We start from the raw sequence: 25,241 nt of genomic DNA on the forward strand, positions 1-25,241 counted from the left end.
GGCAAAGATTCACCAAAGAGGACACAAAAGGCAGTAAACAACGAAAAAACTGGTAAATTAATTTATTTATTTAAATTTATTTAGGTTTCACCAAAATAAATTTATGCTTAAAAGACACCTTAAAGAGAATGATGTAAGTCAGACTGGGAGAGGATATTTGGACTACATATATTTGACAATAATGCACTATTTCATACCAGGCAAAAGCCCAAACCAAACAAGCGAACAACAAACTGACCAACGTGTGTATTTCCTGGACTTGTATCACCTGAAGCTCTCTCACATCCAGGTGGGAAGGCACCAAGGGATGGCCACTTTGGAAAACAGGTGACAGTTTCCTGTAAAGTTAAGACACTAGACCACAGGAGCCAGACAACCTGGGCAAAGTGGTTACACCCGCATACATTTCCCCAAACTCATAGAGTTATAAATTAATATCTATGCATTTTTATCGTATCTAAACTTTACGGCTCTAAAAGCAAACCAGAAAGTAAGATGAAGTGAACACCAGAGAGCAACTCGCAGGGCTCCCCGTGGGTCCCTCGGGATCCGCGAGCTGGTGAGGAAACGAAACCGCGCAGGGCCCGGGGGCCGATCCCGGAACCTGGCGCCCCCGCCCCCACCGCTAGTTGCAGTTTCGATTTTTCCTCCGCTGCCGGGGTTCTCCTGAAGCTCCGCCTCCGCGCTGGGCGCTCACTTAGGAAAATTTCTCGCGGCTCACAGCTGTGTTTTCGCCGCGGAGCGGAGCGGAGCGGAGCGCAGGCAAGGCAGGGGATCGCCGGGAGCGGAGCGGCCGGCATGACGGCGGAGCAGCGGCGGAATTTGCACGCCTTCCGCGGCTATGTCACGAAGATCCTGGACCCTACCTACATACTGAGCTACATGACCCCCTGGTTTAGGGACGGTGAGTGGTTGCCGCCTGCCGCTTGGGGCAAGAAAACAGTTCGGGACTTCTTTCTTATTTCCCCATCCACCCCCCATCCCGGTCTTTCAATCAATACAGTTAACGCCGGGTTTGTGGCAAAATCTTCGCAATATTTTAAACTGAGGATTGTCAAGAGTTTGAGAAGCCCTTGGAGGCCCACATGGGGAAACTGAGTCCCAGGGAAGTGAAATGACTTGCTTAGAGCTGCGCATTTGTTTAGACTTAAAGCTGGGGAAACATGTCACTGTCCGTTTTATTTATTTCTACTAATAGTTGTGTCTGTCTACTGTGTTGGTCTTTGCGCTGACATCAGAGATTCAGAATAAGATATAAGCCCTTCCTTAAAATACTTGAAAGGCCAAGGGGTTGGTGGAGACAGGTGAGAACCGAAGTACACAAATGATAAGAAAGTGCTATACTCGGGAAGCAGTTGAGACTCACTTTGCCAGATCTGGATCTTATCAGCAAATAACTGGAAACTTTTATAAATTTTATTTTTATTTTATATTGGGTATAGTTGACTTACAATGTTGCATTAGCTTCATGTACAGCAAAGTGATTCAGTTATACCTATATATACTACCTACACCATTCTTTTTCAGATTCTTTTCTCATATAGGTTATCACAGAATATTGAGCAGAGTTCTCGGTGCTATACAGTAGGTGCTCCATAGATTACCTGTTTTGTATATAGTAGTGTGTATATGTTAATCCAAGACTCTTAATTTATCTCTCTCCCCCACCTTTCCCCTTTGATCACCATAAGTTTGTTTTCAAAGTCTGTGAGTCTGTTTCTGTTTTGTAAATAAGTTCATTTGTATCATTTTTAAGATTCCACATATAAGTGATATGATATGATATTTGTCTTTCTCTGTCTGACTTCACTTAGTATGATAATCTCTAGGTTCATCCATTGTTGCAGCAAATGGCATTATGTCTTTCTTTTTTATGGCTGAGTAATATTCCATTGTATATGTGTACCATATCTTTTTTATCCATTCCTCTGTCATTGGACATCAAGGTTGCTTCCATGTCTTGGCTACTGTAAATAGTACTGCAATAAATACTGGGGTGCCTGTATCTTTTCAAATTATGAGAGGAGCAAGACTCACTGGAGTGAACGGCTTTAGACTTCAATTCAGGTGTTTCTGCACAGCATATGAGTCCCATGATGATGGATAATGGCCATTTTACAGATTTGTATTGAGGTACTTTGTGCCAGAGGTGAGCAGAGGCTTGGAGAGAAGAGAAGGGAGGGGGTGCCTGGAAAGAGTTGAGGTGAAAGAGAGTCTGCTCCAAACGCCTACATAACTTTCCTGATGTGATGCAGTTTTTGGAAACTGTATGAAAGCAGACAGGTAACTTGAGTGCTAATTGCTATGTAAAACCAAAGCACAGGTTGTGGAGTGAGGAGTGAAAGAATGCCACCAACACAAAGGACTCCCACTTTGTAGCTATGCTCAGAGAGAAATAACAAAATAACATCCTAATGACCGCAGAGTAGTTGGGGCCCTTGAAGAATGTAAGCCATACAAGACATCTGTCTCTTCAAGGAATCCTCCAAAGTGTGAAACACTAACAATGATATGAATCCCATTCTTTCATGTACTCGTGTATTGATTTAATAACCAGCAACTTAGCGCCAGTTAAGGTGTGTGTCAGGCATTAGGCTAGCACTGGCTAGCATTAACACATATTACTACACATATTAGTTAATAGGAAGCATCTTTTTAGGAAATGAAGGATCGATAGGAATGGTTCTGCTCTGAGATTAGAGTGCATATGTGAAGTCAGGTAACTGCTGCTGCTGCTGCTAAGTCGCTTCAGTCGTGTCCGACTCTGTGTGACCCCATAGACGGCAGCCCACCAGGCTCCGCCGTCCCTGGGATTCTCCAGGCAAGAATACTGGAGTGGGTTGCCATTTCCTTCTCCAGTGCATGAAAGGGAAAAGTGAAAGTGAAGTCGCTCAGTCGTGTCCGACTCTTAGTGACCCCGTGGACTGTAGCCTAGCGACCCCATGGACTGTAGCCTACCAGGCTCCTCCGTCCATGGGATTTTCCAGGCAAGAGTACTGGAGTGGGGTGCCATTGCCTTCTCCGTCAGGTAACTGAACAATAGATAATAAAGTGTGATGAGTGCGGTGATGGAAAACCATAGTGTGCTTATGGGAGTGCATAGGTGGGATGGTTTTTTAATATATATTTAAATTATAGTTATAATACATCACAATAAAAATATCAAACGTTTCTGTGGAGTATTATGTATCTCCCTGAATAAACCTTAAAAAAAAAAAAAAGACAGTAAACCCCTCATAAAACAAAACAAAAAAACCCCAAAAGGTAAGTTTAAAAAGTGAGCTTGAGGGCTTCTCTGGTAGCTCAGTGGTAAAGAATTGCCTGCCAGTGCAGGAGACATGAATTCAATCCCTGATCCGGGAAGATCCCGCTCGCCAGGGAGCAACTAAACCCAGGCGCCACAACTATTGAGCCTGTGCTCTAGAGCCCGGGAGCCACAACCACTGAGCCACCTGCCACAGCTGCTGAAGCCTGCATGCCTGGAGAGTGCTCCACAACAAAAGAAGCCACAGCAGTGAGAAGCCTCCACACAGCGAGCGGGTAGCCCCTACTCTCTGCAACTGGAGAGCTGCCCACGCAGCAATGAGGACCCAGTGCAGCCAGAAATAAATAAATTTTTAAAAGCAAGCTGAAAAATACTGTGTATAATATTATCTTATTTTTGAATGTTAACAATACCATAGAGTTTTTATTTCAAGTCCTGCCCCATAGGCAGCTGTTTTTATATGATTGGTTTACATCTTTCCTGTGCATTTCTTTGTATTTTATCACATAAACTCTTTGCTTTTCCACCTCACTTTTTCTGTTTTCTGTTATACTGATTAAATTCTCTCTCCTTCCTCACCCCTTGTTTGTCAGCTCTTTTGGTTAAATACTAACCCCAGGCCCCAGAATGTGACCTTAAGACCCAGCAATCTTGTGCCTAGCTGTATATGTACTTAAGATAAATGAATGTATATGTCCACACAAAAACTTGTACATGAACACCTATAGCATTACTGTTGATAAAAGACAAAATGTAGAAACCTAAATACCCATTAACTGATGAATAGATAGACAAAACTGGTGTATCCATAAATGGAATATTATTCAGCAAGGAAAAGGATTAAATATGATACATGATTACAACATGGATGAATGTGGAAAACATTATGCTAAGTGAAAGAACCCAGCCATGAGGACCATATACTCTATGATCCCATTCATATGAAGTGTCCAAAATAGGCAAATCCATAGTTACCATAGGGGAAATGGGGAATGACTGCTAATGGGTATAAGATTTCTTTCTACAGTAATAAAAAGACAGTAAAATTATATAGTGGTGATGGATTTACAGCTCTAAAAGCCATTGAATTTTATACTTTAAAAGCGTTTGTTTCATTGTTGCTGAGACCTAGGCAGAAAAGAGAGGCGTTCCTTCCTGTCTTCTTACATTCATTCAGCATACCTTTGTTAAGTGTACATTGAGTACTAGGTCTTCTAAACTCTGAGAATACAGAGGTTAACCTGCCAGACAATTGGAATTACTCCCTTGGAATTTACATCCCACTGACAATAGGACTTCCCTGGTGGCTCAGACTGTAAAGTGTCTGCTTACAATGCAGGAGACCTGGCTTCGATCCCTAGGTCGGGAAGATCCTCTGGAGAAGGAAATGGCAACCACTCCAGTACTCTTGCCTGGAAAATCTTGTGAATGGAGGGGCGTGGTAGGCTACAGTCCATGGGGTCGTAAAGAGTCGGACACGACTGAGCGACTGACTTCGCTTCAGTTCGACAATGGGGAAAATTATCAAATGTCAGGTCATACGAAGGTAACGGTTTGGTTATCAGCCCAGACATGGAGTTACTGTGAAAAATAAGTAAGACCACCAGTTGGTTGGTGGATAGTTGTCTGTTACCTGGACTCACTGTGTTTTTCTTTAGCTCCTTCTGCTTTTTCTTTACTACCTTATTTCCTACCATCTGTGGACCTGAAATAAATAGACTGCCAGATATTTCTCCAGCAAAGACAGATTTTTTCAGGATCAGCATAGAACTGCAATCTGGGTTCTGCAATCATGGCAGCCACATGCAGGTCCCTGTAGGGCAAAGGAAGAACACTTTTATAGAGGAGAAAAGGAGCCTGGGAGGGGCTGTGGTGGCTTTTCATTGGCTCAGTCCTTGCCAGGAAAGAAGAGAAGTCTGACTTCTTCCTGTTGGGCTCTGCTATGGTCACAGGGCATGAGAGCGCCCCCTTCTGGTCTCCTGACTATTTAATTGTGATTTCTGTTTACTAATTTTTTTACATGTCTTAGCAAAAGCCTGGAAAAAGGACCATGAAAGGACCTCTGTTTATTCTAACTCTGGTTGCTGTTCAGTTCAGTTCAGTCATTCAGTCGTGTCTGACTCCTTGCGACCCCATGGACTGCAGCATGCCAGGCCTCCCTGTCCATCACCAACTCCCGGAGCTTGCTCAAACTCATATCCATTGAGTTGATGATGCCATTCCACCATCTCATCCTCTGTCATCCCCTTCTCCTCCTGCTTTCAATCTTTCCCAGCATCAGGGTCTTTTCCAATGAGTCAGCTCTTTGCATCAGGTGGCCAAAGTATTGGAGTTTCAGCTTCAACATCAGTCCTTCCAATGAACACTCAGGACTGATCTCCTTTAGGATGGACTGGTTGGATCTCCTTGCAGTATGAGGGACTCTCAAGAGTCTTCTCCAACACCACAGTTCAAAAGCATCAGTTCTTCGGCACTCAGCTTTCTTTATAGTCCAACTCTCACATCCATACATGACTACTGGAAAAACCATAGCCTTGACGAGATGGACCTTTGTTGACAAAGTAATGTCTCTGCTTTTTAATATGCTGTCTAGGTTGGTCTTAACTTTTCTTCCAAGGAGCAAGTGTCTTTTAATTTCACGGCTGCAGTCACCATCTGCAGTGATTTTGGAGCCCCCCAAAAATAAAGTCTGTCACTGTTTCCCCATCTGTTTGCCATGATCATAGTTTTATGAATGTTGAGCTTTAAGCCAACTTTTTCACTTTCCTCTTTCACTTTCATCAAGAGGCTCTTTAGTTCTTCTTCACTTTCTGCCATAAGGGTGGTGTCATCTGCATATCTGAGGTTATTGATATTTCTCCCAGCAATCTTGATTCCAGCTTGTGCTTCGTCTAGCCCAGAGTTTCTCATGATGTACTCTGCATATAAGTTAAATAAGTAGGGTGACAATATACAGCCTTGACATACTCCTTTCCCGATTTGGAACCAGTTTGTTGTTCCATGTCCAGTTCTAACTGTTGCTTCCTGACCTGCATACAGATTTCTCAAGAGACAGGTCAGGTGATCTGGTATTCCCATCTCTTGAATTTTCCACGGTTTGTTGTGATCTACACAGTCAAAGGCTTTGGCATAGTCAATAAAGCAGAAGTAGATGTTTTTCTGGAACTCTCTTGCTTTTTTCATGATCCAGCGAATGTTGACAATTTGATCTCTGGTTCCTCTGCCTTTTCTAAATGCAGCTTGAACAACTGGAAGTTCATGGTTCATGTACTGTTGAAGTCTGGCTTGGAGAATTTTGAGCATTACTAGCATGTGATATGAGTGCAGTTTTGTGGTAGTTTGAGCATTGTTTGGCATTGCCTTTCTTTGGGATTGGAATGAAAACTGACCTTTTCCAGTCCTGTGGCCACTGCTGAGTTTTCCAAATTTGCTGGTTGCTGTGTCCACTGTAATTGTCACTGATGACAAGAGTGATCCTGTCATCCCTCACGCCTTTTTAACTGCGATTAATTCAGACTTTTGAACAAGAAACTTTCAAATGTTAGAAGAAGCCATGGTTTTCCTACCTAACCTGGTGCTACCATGACTTCTCACTTGTTAAAGGGAAACTCTTGCAGATATCTTTAAGAAACTCCTTTTCTTAAGGACTGCCCTCCAGCGTGTGTCCAGACTTCCACAACAGACTAGGAGAAGTTTCCAGAGAGGCTGGGGGTAGTGGTCGGGGGTAGTGAAGAATGGGTATGATTGATCAAGACAGAGAACTTGCTGCTTTCCTGCAGTTCCTTCCATTGCTGTAAATCCCCAGACCCGTTTGAGAAGATCCGACAACCCTTCCAATGATTAGTGGTTTTACCTCTAATGATTAGCAGTTCTGCAGTATGATGAGTCCCTCTTGCCTCTGTTTGTAGATATGGTGCAGCATATTCAGGCCGAGAAAAACAACAAGGGGCCCATGGAGGCTGCCTCACTTTTCCTCCAGGTCCTATTGGAGCTCCAGGAGGAAGGCTGGTTCCGTGGCTTTTTGGATGCCCTTCACCAAGCAGGTTAGTTCATTCTTTTTACTCACAAATCAGAGTATATTACTTGACTGTTTAAAGATTCTGTAAAGGTGAAATTCTATTAGTTTATAAGTATCCACATTTAGTTTATGTCTCTTAATCTGAGGCAATGTAAAGACTATTTTCAGGCAGATGCTATAACTGCATACTTGAAATTTCCAAAGGAATCTACAGAGAGGTTATTACAACTAATGGGACAGTTTAGCAAGTTTATTGGATATAAGATCAGTATACACAAATTAGTTGTATTTCCACCCACTGGGAAAGATGGCAAATGTAATCCAAAATGAAATACCATTTCTGATAGTAACAAAAGTTATAATACATTTAGCAATAAATCTAGCCAAAGATGTGTGGAGTCTGAATAGAGAAAATGATAAAAGGTGTTTGTAAAAATATAAAGAAATTCTGGGGAATTCCTTGGTGTCAAATGGTTAGAACTTTGTTCTTTCACTGCCATGGCCTGGGTTCAATCCCTGGTTGGGGAACTGAGACCCTGCAAGCTGTGCGGCAAAGCCAAAAAAAACCAAAGTCCTAGCTAAGTGGACATATATACCTATGCACGTGGAGAGGAAGACCATGAAAGTGTCAATTATCCCTACATTGATCTATACATTCAATACAATTCTAAATAAAAATCCTGCATTCTTCTTTATGAGCTTGACAAGCAGATTCTAAACTGTATGTGGAAGAATTATGACCCAAGAATAGTCAGTACACTTCTAAAGGAGAATTCAGTAGGTTGGGGGTTCCTTTTTTAGATATCAAGATCTATTAAAAGTCAGGCATTGATACAGTGTGGTGCTGGTCCTGGTATTGAACAACTGACCATTGAGATAGAATGGAGAGCCTTCAATCAGATTCATATATTTATGGAACTCTGATGTACTGGAGATCACTGGGAAAAGAGAATTATTCAGAAAGGAGGGGCTTTTTGATACATTGCATTGGGCCATTTTAAATGGGATAATGTTAAAAACCAGGCAAACCCTAACTTTCATATCCATGTGGATACAAATAAACTTGTCTTCCTTACCTCATTCCATGTACACACATACACTTGCACACACAGAATAAGTCAAAAGAATTCAAGACTTAATTCATAATAGCAAAAGTTTAACAATTTTAGACCAGTATATAGAAGAACATTTTTCTGACCTTAGGGTATGACAGAATTTATGAGATAAGACATTAAACATTAACTGTAAAAGACTGATAAATTTGAGGACATTAAAATTAAGAGTATCTGTTTATCAAAAAACACTATTCAGAAAGTGAAAAAAAAAAGTGGCAAACTGGGGGAGGATATTTTCAAACTACATTATCACCAAAGAATTAGTATCCATGATATATTTAAAAGGCTTAAAATCAATTAGAAAAAAAAATATTTACAGAGCAAAGATGACTCTTCAAAGAATAGGAAGCATGAAAAGTTAATAAACATGAGAAAAGATTCTCAGCCCAATTAGCAATTAGGAAGTTGTAAATTAGGGACATAATAGCAAAATCTAGGAAGTCCAACAGTGGAAAGGCTCGAAGAGGATTTTTAATAATGGGAAATCTTAAGGATGACAATAGGGAGTGTAAATGCTACAACTGTTTTGAAAAACAATCGGCATCAGCTTGTATAGTTACAATTCTCCTTCTCTCCAGCAGTTTCACTATTAAGTATATGCCCAGAAAAATTCTTAACACCTATATTCCAGAATACACATACAAAGAATGTTCATACTATAATCAGTTAGTAATGCCAAAAACAAGCAAGCAAAGAAACAAAAATAGAACAAAACTAGCAAAGAAACAAAACAAAGCAAGCAAAGAAACAGAACTAATAATGCCAAAAACAAGCAAGCAAAGACACAAAACTAGAAACAACCCCAGTGTCCTTCAGGAAGAAAATGGATAAATATGTTTTGTGATATTCAAACGAGTTGATTATCCTGCAATGGAGATGTATGAACATAGCTACAGATGACAACACAGGTGAAACTTAGAAATGTAATAGTAAACTTTTGAAAAAGTCAGAGAAAATTGCACTTGGTGAAGAATATAATTAAAACATTTCAAACAAGCTTAAACTAAACATATATTCTTTAGAGAATTGAGCATATGCCACACAACTATTCAAAGAAATCAAGAGTGATAAGTCAAATACCGGATAGTGATATCTTTGCAGGAAGATAGAAGAGTGTGAGAGAGCAGACACACACCCACAAAGGTACTGGAATAGTCCAGATATTAAGCTGGGTGATAGCTTCGTATGTGCTGATTATGTGGGTATGGTCTTTATAGCCCACAACACTGGTGGTTCTCTGAAGAGAAACTTAGAGCCAAGCATTTCTAGATAATTCTAGTTGGAAATAATTTTTTCACTCAAATTTCTCATTGTACTTACTATTCTTTCCTTGGAATAATGTAGGTGGTAAGGCCCTGAGGGGCAGGAATTGACATTTATATTTCTTTTTGCCCTTTTTACTACTTTGCACTGAGAAGATACTTAGCATGATGGTTTGACTCAGTTCAGTTCAGTTCAGTTACTCAGTCGTGTCCGACTCTTTGCGACCCCATGAATTGCAGCACACCAGGCCTCTCTGTCCATCACCAACTCCCGGAGTCCACCCAAACCCATGTCCATCGAGTCAGTGATGCCATCCAACCATCTCATCCTCTGTCGTCCCCTTCTCCTCCCGCCCCTAATCCTACCCAGCATTAGGGTCTTCTCCAATGAGTCAACTCTTCGCATGAGGTGGCCAAAGTATTGGAGTTTCAGCTTCAACATCAGTCCTTCCAATGAACACCCAGGATTGATCTCCTTTAGGATGGAGTGATTGGATCTCCTTGCAGTCCAAGGGACTCTCAAGAGTCTTCTCCAACACCACAGTTCAAAAGCATCAATTCTGCAGCGCTCAGCTTTCTTCACCGTCCAACTTTCACATCCATACATGACCACTGGAAAAACCATAGCCTTGACTAGACGTACTTTTGTTGGCAAAGTAATGTCTCTGCTTTTAAATATGCTATCTAGGTTGGCCATAACCTTCCTTCCAAGGAGTAAGCCTCTTTTAATTTCATGGCTGCAGTCACCATCAGCAGTGATTTTGGAGCCCAAAAAAATAAAGTCTGACACTGTTTCCACTGTTTCCCCATCTATTTGCCATGAAGTGATGGGACCAGATGCCATGATCTTAGTTTTCTGAACGTTGAGCTTTAAGCCAACTTTTTCGCTCTCCTCTTTCACCTTCATCAAGAGGCTCTTTAGTTCTTATTCACTTTCTGCCATAAGGGTGGTGTCATCTGCATATCTGAGGTTATTGATGTTGTTCCCGGGAATCTTGATTCCAGCTTCTGTTTCTTCCAGCCCAGCGTTTCTCATGATGTACTCTGCATAGAAGTTAAATAAGCAGGGTGACAATATACAGCCTTGACGTACTCCTTTTCCTATTTGGAACCAGTCTGTTGTCCCATGTCCAGTTCTAACTGTTGCTTCCTGACCTGCATACAGATTTCTCAAGAGACAGGTCAGATGGTCTGGTATGCCCATCTCTTGAAGAATTTTCCACAGTTTATTGTGATCCACACAGTCAAAGGCTTTGGCATAGTTAATAAAGCAGAAATAGATGTTTTTCTAGTACTCTCTTGCTTTTTCGATGATCCAGCGGATGTTGGCAATTTAATCTTTGGTTCCGCTGCCTTTTCTAAAACCAGCTTGAACATCTGGAAGTTGACGGTTCACGTATTGCTGAAGCCTGGCTTGGAGAATTTTAAGCATTACTTTACTAGCATGTGAGATGAGTGCAATTGTGCGGTAGTTTGAGCATTCTTTGGCATTGCCTTTCTTTGGGATTGGAACAAAAACTGACCTTTTCCAGTCCTATGGCCACTGCTGAGTTTTCCAAATTTGCTGGCATATCGAGTGCAGCACTTTCACAGCATCATCTTTCAGGATTTGAAATAGCTCAACTGGAATTCCATCACCTCCACTAGCTTTTTCGTAGTGATGCTTTCTAAGGCTCACTTGACTTCACATTCCAGGATGTCTGGCTCTAGGTGAGTGATCACACCATCGTGATCATCTGGGTCGTGAAGATCTTTTTTGTACAGTTCTTCTGTGTATCCTTGCCATCTCTTCTTAATATCTTCTGCTTCTGTTAGGTCCATACCATTTCTGTCCTTTATCGAGCCTATCTTTGCATGAAATGTTCCCTTGGTTGGTATCTCTAATTTTCTTGAGGAGATCTCTAGTCTTTCCCAATCTGTTGTTTTCCTCTATTTCTTTGCACTGATCACTGAGGAAGGCTTTCTTGTCTCTCCTTGCTCTTCTTTGGAACTCTGCATTCAGACTCAATTGAAAGGCAAATCAGAGATTGTAGGTGAAGTCCATGGGGTACCTTGGAAGGAAGACGTCTTACTAAGACCAAATATAAGACTTCAAATTTATTCCCAATGAAAGTATTAGTCACTCAGTCGTGTCCAACTCTTTGCGACCCGTGGACTGTGTAGTCCTCTGTCCGTGGGATTGTCCAGGCAGAAATACTGGAGTGGGTAGCCATTCCCTTCTCCAGGGGATCTTTCTGACCCAGGGATCAAACCCAAGTCTCTTACATCTCCTTCATTGGCAGGCAGGTTCTTACCACTAGCTCCACCTGAAATGTGGGGTGCCTAAAATGAATATTGAATTTTCTTTTTGAAAGATCATAAATAATGGAAGTGATTTACAGTTGTTTTCAGTTCTCATGATACATTCAAACATGATTTCTATGATCTTAATCTCAACATATTTTTTCAGTTGGTGTCCTAAAAGCCCCATTTTTTTCTTACTTTTCAGGTTATTCTGGACTTTATGAAGCCATTGAAAATTGGGATTTCCAAAAAATTGAAAAATTGGAGGAGTATAGATTACTTTTAAAGCGTTTACAGCCAGAATTTAAAACCACAATCAATCCAGAAGATATCATTCCTGAAATATCTGAATGTTTAATTAATCAGGAATGTGAAGAAATTATTCAGGTATTTTAATTAATATTAAGAATTGAATTTGAGTGAAAAATTTGACTATGAGGAATGTCTTCTGTTTTCTATGTTATTTTAGAACTGAGCAAGATCATTAAAATCTGCTAAAGTCCTCAAATCTAAGGCATAATTACGTAGAAGGATACTTTTATTTGTGATCTGAGTAATCAATTTGTGTCACAGATTTATTTTCATGTTTGTGCTATTTTCAGTTAAAATTACTTTATTACTTTTGTGAATAATTTTTTATACAAATTTAAACAAAATCCAACAGTTTAGCAAATAAAAAGAAAAAAGGCTATCGACTTCAGTCTCTGGACACAAATCTCTGGACACAAATATATTTTGTTAATTCAAGCTCAGCCACTTGCTAGTGGTGTGATCTTGGGCACATTTAGTTTCTCTAAGTCTCTGTTTCCTGCATAAAATGGCAATAATAATGGTACCTTATCAGTAAGGTATTTTTATAGGCTTTGAATGAGATAATATATGTAAAGTGCTTACACATTTCTGGCACATAATAGTAATTGCTCAATGAATTTTAATTATCATGATTAATAATAAGAACCATGTAAGTCTCACTATCCAGAAAAAACTATTTGTTAATATTTTGTTATATCCTTCCAAATATGCCTATGCCAGCATAGCCATATTTTGAATAGGTGTGAAATAGTTTGTTTTCCTGATATAGCTGATGTTAATACAGTAACATCTCGGAGGAGGTAAGAACACATGGCTTGACATGGTGATATCATGTGTAAGAGGACAAGGATAAAGGGAAGTGTATCTTAAAAGATCAAGTCGCATAGGGGCAAGAACAGTCATGAAAGAGACCTAGTGAACCAGAGTATACAATGATTTTAAATTTGATAGTATTTGAATTGACGTTTCTTCAGTAAAAACTCATAAAATGAAAACTTTTGAAACACTTGGTCAGTCCACTGCAATTGTCTTCCTTAGATAAGTTCCAACAAGGGGCTGATGGCAGGTGCAGAGAAAATGGTTGAATGCCTTCTCAGATCAGACAAGGAGAACTGGCCCAAAACCTTGAAGCTTGCACTGGAGAAAGAAGAGAGCAAGTTCAGTGAACTGTGGATGGTAGAGAAAGGTAGGATGTTCAGGGTGAGAGGGCCTGAAAATAGGCCCTTCTTCATAGTTCTGCTTAGTGCTTCTTGCATTCCTACCTGCTTTTCACTCACTGTCAGAAGCATTTTTCCCTTCAAACACTCTTGGCTATATCTCTGGGAGAGGCCAGCGTGAAATTGAGTTCTGGGAGGTAGGTGGTTGTTTTGTCTACAGAAGTAGTTGGATTGTATATATCCCCTGAAAATGGATCAGGGCAAAAAACCCTTTCATCCAGAATTAGCCTATTTGCCCAGAGTATCTGGGGGAAAGGCAGAGTCTGAGCTCCCTTTCGGGGTTTAGATGATTAGCAAAATAGCTTAAAAATTCTAGAGTTAAAGGTTCAAACTCCACAACTCACTACCTTTTCAGAATAGAATCATCTCGGACACTATCTGGTGGTTCTCTTGCCTACAATCCATCTGGAACCGAACTAGAACAAGATTGAAAGGAAGAATCTGTTTTGATTAAGTGGCTGAGCTATCACTTGGCTTCCTAAAGCTAATAACATCTTCTCAGAGCATTATTTTAAGGGCTGAGTTTGGTAAACCATATGAGTGTCTGGTGTTAGCCTTTCAGAGTCTTCTTTAAGATCATAAATTGTTTCAGAATTTATCTGTCTAAATACACATCTGGTGTCTTGGGTCGGGTCAGGAATGGAAGACAAGAGTGTTTCTGCTAATAGGGCTTGTCTTTGATGTGGTTGTGAATCACCTAGGGATCTTTTAAAATGAAGCTTCTGATTCAGTTAGGGCTCAAGAGTTTACATTTGCAACAAGCTCCTAAAGAAGTTGCTGGTCCGTGTTCCACACTTTGAATAATAAAGTCCTAAATAACACTGGAGTTCAAACTTCAAATCAAGATTTCAAATTCAAAAAGATTCGTTCAGTTGTTTTAAAAGGTAGAGGGAATGGTTATGAGAAATTGTAATGGAAGTTTAAAATTTTATGACCTCTTTGTAGGGCTTTCACCATCAAGATCATAATCAGATAAAGATTATAAGATGTGTTTTGGTTTCATAAAGGTGCAGAAAATGTTCAAATGAAAGATCTTGAGGATGATGAAATGAAAACTTTGGACGTACAGATTGTCTACAAAGAAGAACCAGAAAACCAGAATCTTAGCCAGAATTCCTGTCCTTCTTCAGGTACTCAGCATTGTTCGTTCTTCTCTGTAATGATGCTCTTGAGTTATTTTGTGTGGGGTCATGTCTTGCAGTGCCAAAAGTCACAGCCTAATGAAAAGGTTTTTAAGGAAAAATCAGAAGGAAACGAGAATTTATGTTAAAACAGATATTTTCCCTACAACTAGAAATACCATTCTCTTCCTTCCATAGCTCTTGCCAGCTTCTTCCTTTCTTCTTCTTTTTTTTTTTTGTTTTCTTTTATCACTAAGGATGTGCATGTCTACATTGAAAATGCAAATAGAGTCCTCCCAGAAGCTCAATGCCTGTGACATCTGAAATCAGCCCTGCTTTCTAAAGAAATATTTCTGCTCTTTGTGAGTCACTTGTTCAGTTTCCTCTCAAGATCCCAGGGCTGCAATGTATGTTGATAAGTGTATGCACTGTACAAATGCATGGGCCCTACCTGTTGAGCTGGGCTGAGATCCAGCCTGGGTTGTTTGCCATCACCGTGCGGTGAGGTGCTATATCCTCCAAAAGGGAGTCCTTTCTCTAATTCACACAAAGGCACTGTGAGTTAACTGTGTCCCTATAAGGCCCACTTTATGTTTCTAGAAGCATATTTTCACGAGGAGACCAGAAAGCAGCATCATAAATTAAGTCGAGTTATTTATAAAAGGGCATCAGAGAAAAAAATAGGATCGATAAAGAAGTGTTAGAAGAAGGATGTGATATGGGGATAAGAACATAAGATGAGAATTGATGGACTGTTTCTGCAACAAAATGATACACATTTTTGACACTCCAGAATAAAATCAGTGAATGTCAATTGCTTTAAGTTTTCTGACAGGTAAAGGTCCTTAGCGAACTCACTTAACCATTTAGAAATTTCCATTTACTTTAAAATAGGTAGGTTAGACTCAATAGGTGATTTCCAAGGTCTTTCTAGCTCTTAACATTCTGTACACTTATCTGTTAGTGAGATACCTCTGATTTTTTTTTTTAAAACTTCTGATTCTATTAAGAGAGAATACCATGTGAGAGCCTGCAGAATTATAAAGCACGGTTTGCTTGTCAGTAATAGAATACTTTGGAGTTTGGTATTCAGTTTGGTGTTTTTCAAAGATCTTAGAGGGATTTATTGTTGTTTTGTCTCATGCAGCATTTCCTTTAACTGGTGGTGATCTGTTTTGCCCTGAATTAGGCCATTCTTGCTTTAGTTTCTCCTGATCAGGCTTCCATGATTGTTTCAGAGAGAAATCTTTGTGTTTTTTTTTTTTTTTCCTTCCTGCCATTGGTAATTTGTTATTGAGGGAGAATTCTGTATTTCAAATCAGTGCAGAAGCTGGAATGGTTAATTAGAGACAAGAATTCTTAACTTTCTTAAATGAGGTCTTTCTTGCTATAGTCAGATTTCTTATCCTTTGGAAGACAGTGTTGACTTAATTCCTCAGAGTGGTCACTGTTTGCTAACTTAGTTTCTGTTGTATTACAGAAGTGCCTCCTACTTATAGCCCATTGAAACCAAGAAATTACCAACTAGAGCTCGCTTTACCTGCTCAGAAGGGAAAGAACACAATAATATGTGCTCCTACTGGTAAGCGGATGCAATTACTGAAATAGTTTATTTCTCTGCTTCCTTTTTTCCACTTTATTGAACACTGGGGCCAAGCAGGCAAGTTTCAGTTGTTTCATTGTTCCATTTATCTTTTGAAAAAAACATTCTATTCATATAGTCTCATAGTGTTTTCAGGGACATGAGGAAGGAAAGAAAAATGCCCTCTTTTAGCTTCCTGCAGTCCCTGGCTGTGTGCGAGTACATGTTACCTAGGAAATAGCTTGGTTTTTGAGTCAGAGTATAAGTTCTACAGTTGTTAACCCACCCCCATCATCTGTTTACTTGTCAGCTCTGTGGTTTTAGAGGAGCCCAAAATAATGACCTTTCTACAGAAGTATTTTAGTATACTATTAGTTACATGTTGTCTTTCTCTTTATATGTTAAAAGGTTGTGGAAAAACTTTTGTTTCACTTCTTATATGTGAACATCATCTTAAGAAATTTCCTCAAGGACAAAAGGGGAAAGTTGTCTTTTTTGCTATTCAACTCCCAGTGTATGAGCAGCAGAAATCTGTGTTCTCAAAACATTTTGAAAGATGTGGGTAGGTATAAGTTGGTCCAGCTTCTTTTTCTCTAAGTCATGTAACCAATGTGTTTTGTGCTTTGTTTTGCTTTTGGAAAACCATGATTCAGAAAACATATAGTAGATTAACCTTTTTTGTAAGTTAGATATAACTCCTTCATGGATACACCTGAAATCCTAAACTCCTTTGATTAGCTCTTGTAGAGTGAGTAAATGACTTAAGGTAAATTTTATATTTAAATGGCACATTTAACTTTTTTAATGATTTTATAATTTCTTTAATATTACTCTTTTCTATTTTCTTTCATGGTGGCTTGAAAGAATTATGGTTGGCCCTCTGTATCTTCAGGTGCCACATGGAATATATTCTATTAATACTAGCAGTTCTTTCTAGATTACGTTTATTGATCACTTACTATATGTCAGAGACAGTAAAGAATCTACTGACAATGCAGGAGATCCCAGTTCGATCCCTGGGTCGAGAAGATCCCTTGGGGAAGGGAATGGCTACCCACTCCAGTATTCTTGCCTGGAGAATCCCATGGACAGAGGAGCCTGGCAGACTACAGTCCATGGATAGCAGAGTCTGACACGACTAACACTTTCACTTTTTTCACTTTACTATGTGTCAGGCTTTGCTCCAAGCATTTACCTTTTCTCCAAATCCATTCCTTTTGGACTTAAGGAGAATTTAATTGATGTTCTGATCTTTGTGGTTCCTTATTCATGTCATGGTTGCTAATGGGAAATTTCTGTCATCTTCCAGGTACAAAGTTGCAGGCATTTCTGGAGAGACAGCTGACAATGTCTCTGTGGAACAGATTGTTGAGAACAATGACATCATCATTTTAACACCACAGATTCTTGTCAACAGCCTTAAAAATGGGACTGTTCCATCACTTTCCATCTTTACTTTGATGATATTTGATGAATGCCACAACACCAATAAAAACCATCCATATAATGTGATCATGTTTAATTATCTAGATCAGAAACTGGGAGGATCTTCAGACTCACTGCCCCAGGTATGTCCAAAGTCAGATGGATTTCTTCCTAAATCCTATTTACTTACTCTTGTGGCCATATTGAGGATGTCCTTCTTAGATCCTTGCATACTATACAACTCATTAGGTTAATTTTGATTGATTCATTCACTTATTCAGTTAACAAATATGTATTAGGTACCTCCATGTGTCATGCCCTGTGCTAGGGACCGGGCCACAAATATAAAAAGATAGTCCTTGCCTTCAAGCAGCTTAAGTTTTGTGGGGAGCCAAACATGTGAGAATTATGTCATAATTTATGGTAATAACACATGATGGAGTTGTACAGAAAAGAAAGCGATCTTAAATGTGCTATGAAAGTAAAGCGAGACCTAACAGAAGTTAGGATAGGTAAAAACTAACAATAGCTTACAAGGAAAATAGCTAGATGGTTTTCAGTAAAGGCTACTGTGTGTCTAGAGGCACAGGGGTATGAAAGTGCACAGGGGCTCGAGACGCTTAAAGTCTTTTTTTTTTTTTGGCTGTGCTGTATGGCTTACGGGGACCTTAGTTCCCCAACCAGGGATTGAACCTGGGCCACAGCAGTGGATGTGCTGGGCCCTAACCACTGAACTGCCAGGGAATCCCCAAGAATCATGAAGTTCTTAATATTGCCTGAGTGCAGAGTATGAAGTTGTGGATAGCCACCAGTGGGGCAGGATGGGAGAGAGGGAATGATTAACAGAACAAGATGCCAGGAGAGACCAGAGGGTATGGGATGAGTAGATGGATTAGTATAGGAGAGCAGGCGAGACACTATTTTTGGTGTCATCAGAGAGGAGGGGCTGAGAGGAGTCAAGACAGAGAATAGTTTATAGGTGGGGGCAGGAAGGGTATGGAATCCCTGGCGTTTTCTCTTGAATGAAGGAGAGAGAGATGGTTCACTGAGAATAATCAGGATGAGAATGGAGGTGGGAGCTCAGGGTGCATGGAGAAAATTTGAAATGGGAGACACAACTGAGAGGCGCACAGACGAATGGCCTGGTATTATTGAGGCCAAATGAGGTTGGAAACCATGCCTCTGGTTTACCAGTTGCACATTTGCATTGCATTCTCTAGGCTTAACAATTAACCATTAGGAAGCAGAGGTTAGAAGAAATCCAGTATTTCTTCTGAGTGCAGAGTATGAAGCCTGAGTGCACTCAGTGCCCAAAATTCAGACAGAATTTAGTAGAAATCACATTTCTTACAGTTTTTTCTTCTAGAATAAAATTGATAGTTAACTAGATTCCTTGTTTATTTGAATGATTCAGTCATTCATTCAATATTTGAGTGACTATTAGAGGAAGAAATAAATATTTATTAGAAGACCATTAAACTGAATTCTTTACAAATGTCATCTTATTGAATTCACCCGGCTACCATTTTTCTTAAAATTGAAGTTATCACTTTTTTAAAATTGAGGCTAACATTTTTTAAAAATTGAAGCATATTTGATTTACAATATTAATTTATGTTTATTAATTTCTGCTGTACAGCAAAGCAATTCAATTATATATATATATATAAGAATATGAAAAGAATGTGTATATATATATATGTGTATAATGTATGTATATATATATACACATTCTTTTCATATTCTTTTCCATTATGGTTTATCCCAGGATATTGAATATAGTTCCCTGTGTATACAGTAGGACATTGCTGTTTATCCATCCTATATATAATAGTTTGTATCTGCTAATCCCAAACTCCTAGTCCAGCCCTCCCCCACCACTCTCTCCCTCGGCAGCCACAAGTCTGTTCTCTGTGTCACACAACTTCCAGTTGAAATGGCTAAAGTTTTCCAGCTTTACAGACAGATGAAGATTTTTGTCCAAGACACCCAGCCAGTGTGACAGGGCTGAGATTGAAATGGAAGCAGGTCTGATTTTAGTCCTTGCCCTTTTCAGTATATTGTTCTATGTGTCACGGGGGAAACAAGGGTAAAGACTAGAGAAGTCCTGCCTGGAAAGGGTTTCTTCTCTGGGCTTCTGTGCTGATTTGCGTTCAGCTGCTGAGCAGCGACTCCTGCATTTACTCAGTGCTTCACCTAATGGGGACCTTTCCATTTTTGATATCGTAGAAAATGTCAGGAAAAAAAAAAGTTCTTGTTCTGTATCTGAAGTTAGTTTTAAAAATAAAAACCCTACTTTAGCAGGAAAGAGTTACATGAGGGATTGTGGAGACAACTTGCTATTTCCCAGACATCTAACGATTTGGAATGCTCCTCACAGGTCATTGGGCTGACTGCCTCAGTTGGCGTTGGCGATGCCAAAAATACAGCCGAAGCCACAGAATATATCTGCAAACTTTGTGCTTCTCTCGACACATCAGTGGTAACAACAGTCAGAGACAACTTGGAGGAACTGGAGAAGGTTGTTTATAAGCCCCAGAAGTGTAAGTGGGATCCAGTCACAAGCCCTTTGGGACTTTGTCACCCTCTGCTATTCTTAGTTCAGGGTCATGTAGATGAACACTGAATTTTTACCCTTTCTCTGTTTAGAGGAAAATATTTATCTGCAAACTTGGGAAATAATCATATTTCCAGCTTCTCTCCCCAGTGAAGCTCAGGAGTGGCCTGTAGAAAGCAATCATTCTTACTCTTCATTTCCATAAAACTTAGCAAAGATACTGGCTGTGAGAGAGGTGCTGAGAAAACCTTAGCATGTACGTGTCTCGGTTCTTCCTGCTTTCTGTGTCTGAGGACGACACTGAGTTCCTATCCATTATTTGAATATGTATCTGGAATTTTGGTTGAAGTGAAAGTATCTGAACTCATCCTGTCTTTCCTCAAAAGATCAGAATATGATTTGATTACTAAGACTGACTATCAAAGATAGGTATTTCTTGAATATCAATGTATAGTAACCCAGCGAGGGAGAGAGGGTATGGAAGACATGTATGACTTCACCCCTTTCTCTCTAAATAGCACACGACCAAATGAGTACAGGGAAGAACAAACACACCTAGGACAGTCAGGGCGCTGGCTATAAGGAATTTAGACAAGGTACTCAACCTACAACGTTTGATGTCATATACAAATTTCTTTGGGCTTCCTCGATGGCTCAGCAGTAAAAAAAAAAAAAAATCTGCCTGCCAATGCAGGAGACACAGAAGATGCAGGTTCAATCCCCGGGTCAGAAAGATCCCCTGGAGAAGGAAATGGCAACCCACTCCAGTATTCTTGCCTGAAAAATCCCATGGGCAGAGGAGCCTGGTGGGCTACAGTCCAAAAGAGTTGCAAAGAGTTGGACAGGCACACATTTCTTTATCATCTGGTCTCTCCCATGCTCTGAGCTTCATCTCCTTTTACCTCCCACAAACCCAACCAAGTTGCATTTCTCTGGGCTCCTCGGATGGAGGAGTCATATGTGTTCTCTCTCTAAGCTTTGTCCGTCCCAGCCTTTGCACATGACTGTGCTCACTCCTCCTTGCCTCTTCCCCTGTTTATCCCATGACATTGCCACCCCAGGAAGAATGTGAGAAGCGTCCCCGTGCTCCATGGCATTTTGCACATCCTGTGTCACAGCTCTCTGCCTGGTCATCTGGCTTGTGTATCTTTCTCTCCTAAGAAGACAGCCTTCTCTGGAGCACAGAGCATGTTCTTTTCAGCTATCCCCAGAACACAGCATGTTCTGTGGATACTGCAAAAATGAATATTTGGAACATTGTGAACATTCCTGGGGGTTAGGTGGGAAGGGAGATGATCAAAGAATGGAGACAGGGCTTAAAATACGGTATTTGCGGAAACAGGATGGATATCAGCCTAGTCAGAGCAGGAGCCCTGTGTTGAGATAACAGGAAAGCCTGAGTAAGAAGTTGAAACAGGGAAAGGAAATGGCAACCTGCTCCAGGATCCTTGCCTGGGATATCTCATGAACAGAGGAGTCTGGAGGGCTGCAGTCCCTGGGGTCATGAATGAGTTGGACATGACTTAGTGACGAAAAAGCAGCAGCAGGGCATTTTTGAGGGGAGAAAACAGCCCCAGGAAAGTTGAGGCATTCGCCAGAGGCCCCAGAGCTTTTGATGGCAGAGTCTGAAGTGTGGCTGAGGACTCCCAGCTCTCAGGCCTCTTGATTCTGACCTCTTTCACCAGATACGCATGTGGAAAACTAGAATCTAAAATATGCCTGAGGGCTTCCCTGGTGGCTCAGTGGTGAAGAATCCACCTACCAATGCAGGAGACACGGGTTCAATCCCTGGTCTGAGAAGATCCCACATGCCATGGAGCAGCTAAGCCCTTGCACCACAACTACTAAGCCTGAGCTCTAGAGCCTGGGAGCTGCAACTACTGAGCCAGCTGCTGAAGTCTGCATGCTCTACAGCCTGTGCTCCTCAACAAAAGAAGTCACCACAATCAGAAGTCCATGAACCCCAACTAGAGAGTAACCCCTGCTCACTGCAACTAGAGAGAAGCCCATGCAGCAATGAAAACCCAGCACAGCCAAAAATAAATAAATAAAATTATTTAAAAAAAAAACGCTGAATTAGACCCAGATCATAAGAAATGTTAGAATGAGTGCATTAAACACTAAGGAGTGGCTGCAAGGTGTCTTGAGTATTTGTTTCATCATTCAGATGCCTGTGAGCTTGGGGCCTCGGGTTTTACAGAGGAAGTGACAAATGCAGAGAAAGGTTTGGAGATACCTGCTTTCAACTATGATGTGTTCTTCCTGAGAAATACTAACTTTCCTTTGATGGCTCTAGTTTTCAGGAAAGTGGAATCACGGACTACAGACAAATTTAAATGCATCATATCTCAGCTGATGGCAGAGACAGAGGCTCTGGCAAAGAGTATCTTTGAAGAAGTTGGGACCGTAACTCTTGGTGAGAATAACCTCATTTTGTCTTCTCTCCATCTGGGAATGGCCATCTGTGATTCACTGGTGTCTTTTTGCACTTTTCTTAGACCAAACAATGTCAAGACCATACCCAGAGTTTGACTTTCTTGTTTATGTTATTCAAGAGGCTTATAAGTCCTCCTTTATTTTCTCTTGCTTTTTTTTTTTTCTTTTTAAATCCAAAGTAAATCCATCTAGACACACACACCTGAAAAATGCCATATTTAAATCAATTCATTGCTTTCTTGACCTTCCAAATATAGCTTTTCATTATATGAATGAAACCACCATTGCCCTGAAGTCTTGGATTCAAACCTAGGGGTGACCTTTGATTCTTTATGCTTTTGAGACTTTCATGAAGTTGCCAAGTTCTATTCTCCTTTTTTAAATCAAGTAGTTAATTGATTACAATACACACCGGATATTGTGCCAAGTACTATGCTAGGTAAAAGAAGCATCAAGATTAAAGACAGTCTTGCCTTCAAGGAACTCACCATCAAACAATGAGCATCAGATGCGAATAGTCGCCCTGTGGCCAGGCAGGGTTAGACACTGCTATTATGGGCGCACAGGGGAACTTAGGCCAGGACTGGGCTGTAGGGAGGACTGCTGGGGGAGGTAATGCGTGAGACAGATCTTGAAGTCAGCCAGGTTAAGAAGGAGAGGTGATCAAGTGAGGTCAAAAAGACAGCAGTTGCAGAAAGAAGAGAGAGCGCAGTGAACTTTGAAATCTGCAGGAGTTCCTGCTAATTGTAACCTGTGACTAGTAGAAAGGAGAATGGGGCTGGGGGAGAGGCGGGGGGCAGACAGTGAAGGTGTGCTATATAGGCCATGCTGAGTTTGAATTTTATCCTAGAAGTGGGACTTCCCGGGTGGTCCAGTGGCTAAGACTCCACATTCAAAATGCTGGGGGCCTGGCTTCCATCTGCAGCCAGGTAACTAGGTCCCACATGCCACAACTCAGAGCCAATGCTGCCAAATAAATAAATAAATATCCTAAAAGCAAATGAGAAGCAATGCACGATTTTGAACTGATACGTTCTGTGATGAGAAATGAAGAGAGCCAAACTGAGGCAGTGGAGATGGGATAGTGAAGGGAGCAGGCTGGTGCAAACAGAAGTGTTCAGATTTAAGAGCCACTGGGTTTGAGTGGGAGTGAGCAAGTAGCGAGTGCGGGGCTTCTCCCTTGGCTCCTGTGTGTGCATCGGCAGGTGTTACTGGTTCGAGAGCGAGGAGCAACTTTGGCAGGCACAAGTGAGTTCAGAGTTTTGGAGATGTTGAATTCTTGTCTCCAAGGTAACTTCTGTGTCTCACCTTCTCTCACGCTTAATTTCTCTTTTCTTTCACAGCTTGATTTCTGACAACTTATTCTAACAGCTGCTTTGCCTACCTCTACCCTCTTTCCCGTCGAACCCCCATTACCTACCTCATCTTCCTGAAATTACACATTTTATCTCGTCAGTGTCCTGCTGGCATCCTTGTTCTTCAGGGCAGAGCTCTCACGGCCGGCCGCTCACCTGGCTGTGTGCGCCCTGCTCGCACAATCCGGTTCTGCTTCTCTTGCCAACTTTCTGCTCCTTGCCTATTAGCAGTTCCCTCGAACAAACTCATTCTCTTGTTTGTTCAGTCAGTGCTGGGCTAAGTGCTCGGTGGTGGGAACACAGCGTGGACCCTCAGACACAACCCCTGCCCTCACAGCATTTTCGGTTTGGCTAATGAAAGGCGGGTGACAGCAGTGAGGCAACACGGGGTTGGGGAGTAGGGGGAGTGGTGGGAGGAAGGGGTATTTCAGGCAGAGGAGAAAGGAGCGTGGAGAGAGTCTGGGTGCTTTCACTAATCCTGAGAACTGTAGGAAGGAAAGTTGCTAGAGAAGAGAGTCGGAAGCAGGGAAAGGCCAGACTACAGAGCCCCCTGTGGGCCAGACTAGGAGTTTGGCTGGAGAAACCCACTAAACACTTGTATTTTAGTTTTTAAAGCGTTTGTTATTGTTATTTTTAACATGTATTTATTTGGCTGCGCTGGGTCTTAGTTGCAGCATGTAGGATCTAGTTCCCTGATCAAGGATCAAACCCAGGCCCTCTTCATTGGGAGTGCAGAGCCTTAGCTACTGGACCACCAAGGGAGTCCCTCAAGACTTTAAAAGATACATGTATTTATTTATTTGGCTGTACTGAGTCTTAGTTATAACACTCAGGACCTTTGTTACATCATTTGGGACCCTGGTTCTCTGACCAGGGGTCAAACCTGCACCCTCTGCTTTGAAAGGTGAACTCTTAACCCCAGGACTGCCAGGGAAGTCCCTCCTTAAAGGCTCTTAATTAGTGGATGAGCATTGTCTCTCATCTGCAATTTTGGAAATTCCCTCCGGTTGTTGAATGGAGACTGGTCTGGAGGGAATGAGGAAGGAGGTAAGGAGACCAGGTAGGAGGAGATCATGGTATTATCCAGAAGCGTTGGGATGTGGTCAGGGTTGTGGAGGTGGAGAAGGGTGGGGAGACATGGCTTTCTGCCTTCTCCTCCCGCCATCTCTTCACCTGTTCAGATGCTGTCAGCTGCTCATTGCCAGATGGCTTAGCTCATTTTTGCACCTACTTAAGTTCAGTAAATACCTGTTGATTGCTCTAGTTTATTGATAGCCCCCTTGTTTGTAGATG

General features: G+C 41.1%; 1 protein-coding gene across 8 annotated transcripts in view; it reads left to right on the forward strand.

The window, feature by feature from the left end:
* The first annotated feature begins 695 nt into the window (after positions 1-695).
* RIGI (RNA sensor RIG-I) overlaps positions 696-25,241 on the forward strand; it is a 49,168-nt gene continuing 24,622 nt past the window's right edge. For 5 of the 8 annotated variants that reach the window (XM_081497373.1, XM_081497393.1, XM_081497383.1 and 2 more), the window contains exons 1-10: positions 696-904; positions 7,174-7,308; positions 12,149-12,330; positions 13,294-13,441; positions 14,480-14,602; positions 16,074-16,175; positions 16,584-16,737; positions 17,485-17,743; positions 19,981-20,143; positions 22,454-22,573. In XM_081497373.1, coding sequence (XP_081353499.1) covers positions 799-904; positions 7,174-7,308; positions 12,149-12,330; positions 13,294-13,441; positions 14,480-14,602; positions 16,074-16,175; positions 16,584-16,737; positions 17,485-17,743; positions 19,981-20,143; positions 22,454-22,573 — 1,492 coding nt within the window. In that variant the 5' untranslated portion in view covers positions 696-798. The remainder of the gene's footprint in view (positions 905-7,173; positions 7,309-12,148; positions 12,331-13,293; positions 13,442-14,479; positions 14,603-16,073; positions 16,176-16,583; positions 16,738-17,484; positions 17,744-19,980; positions 20,144-22,453; positions 22,574-25,241) is intronic. The other 3 variants (XM_081497402.1, XM_081497412.1, XM_081497434.1) reach the window with 3 other exon arrangements.

Source organism: Giraffa tippelskirchi, chromosome 1 (assembly GCF_054371585.1).
Source record: "Giraffa tippelskirchi isolate mGirTip1 chromosome 1, T2T-mGirTip1v1.2.pri, whole genome shotgun sequence".
In the NCBI taxonomy this organism is placed as follows: Eukaryota; Metazoa; Chordata; class Mammalia; order Artiodactyla; family Giraffidae; genus Giraffa; species Giraffa tippelskirchi.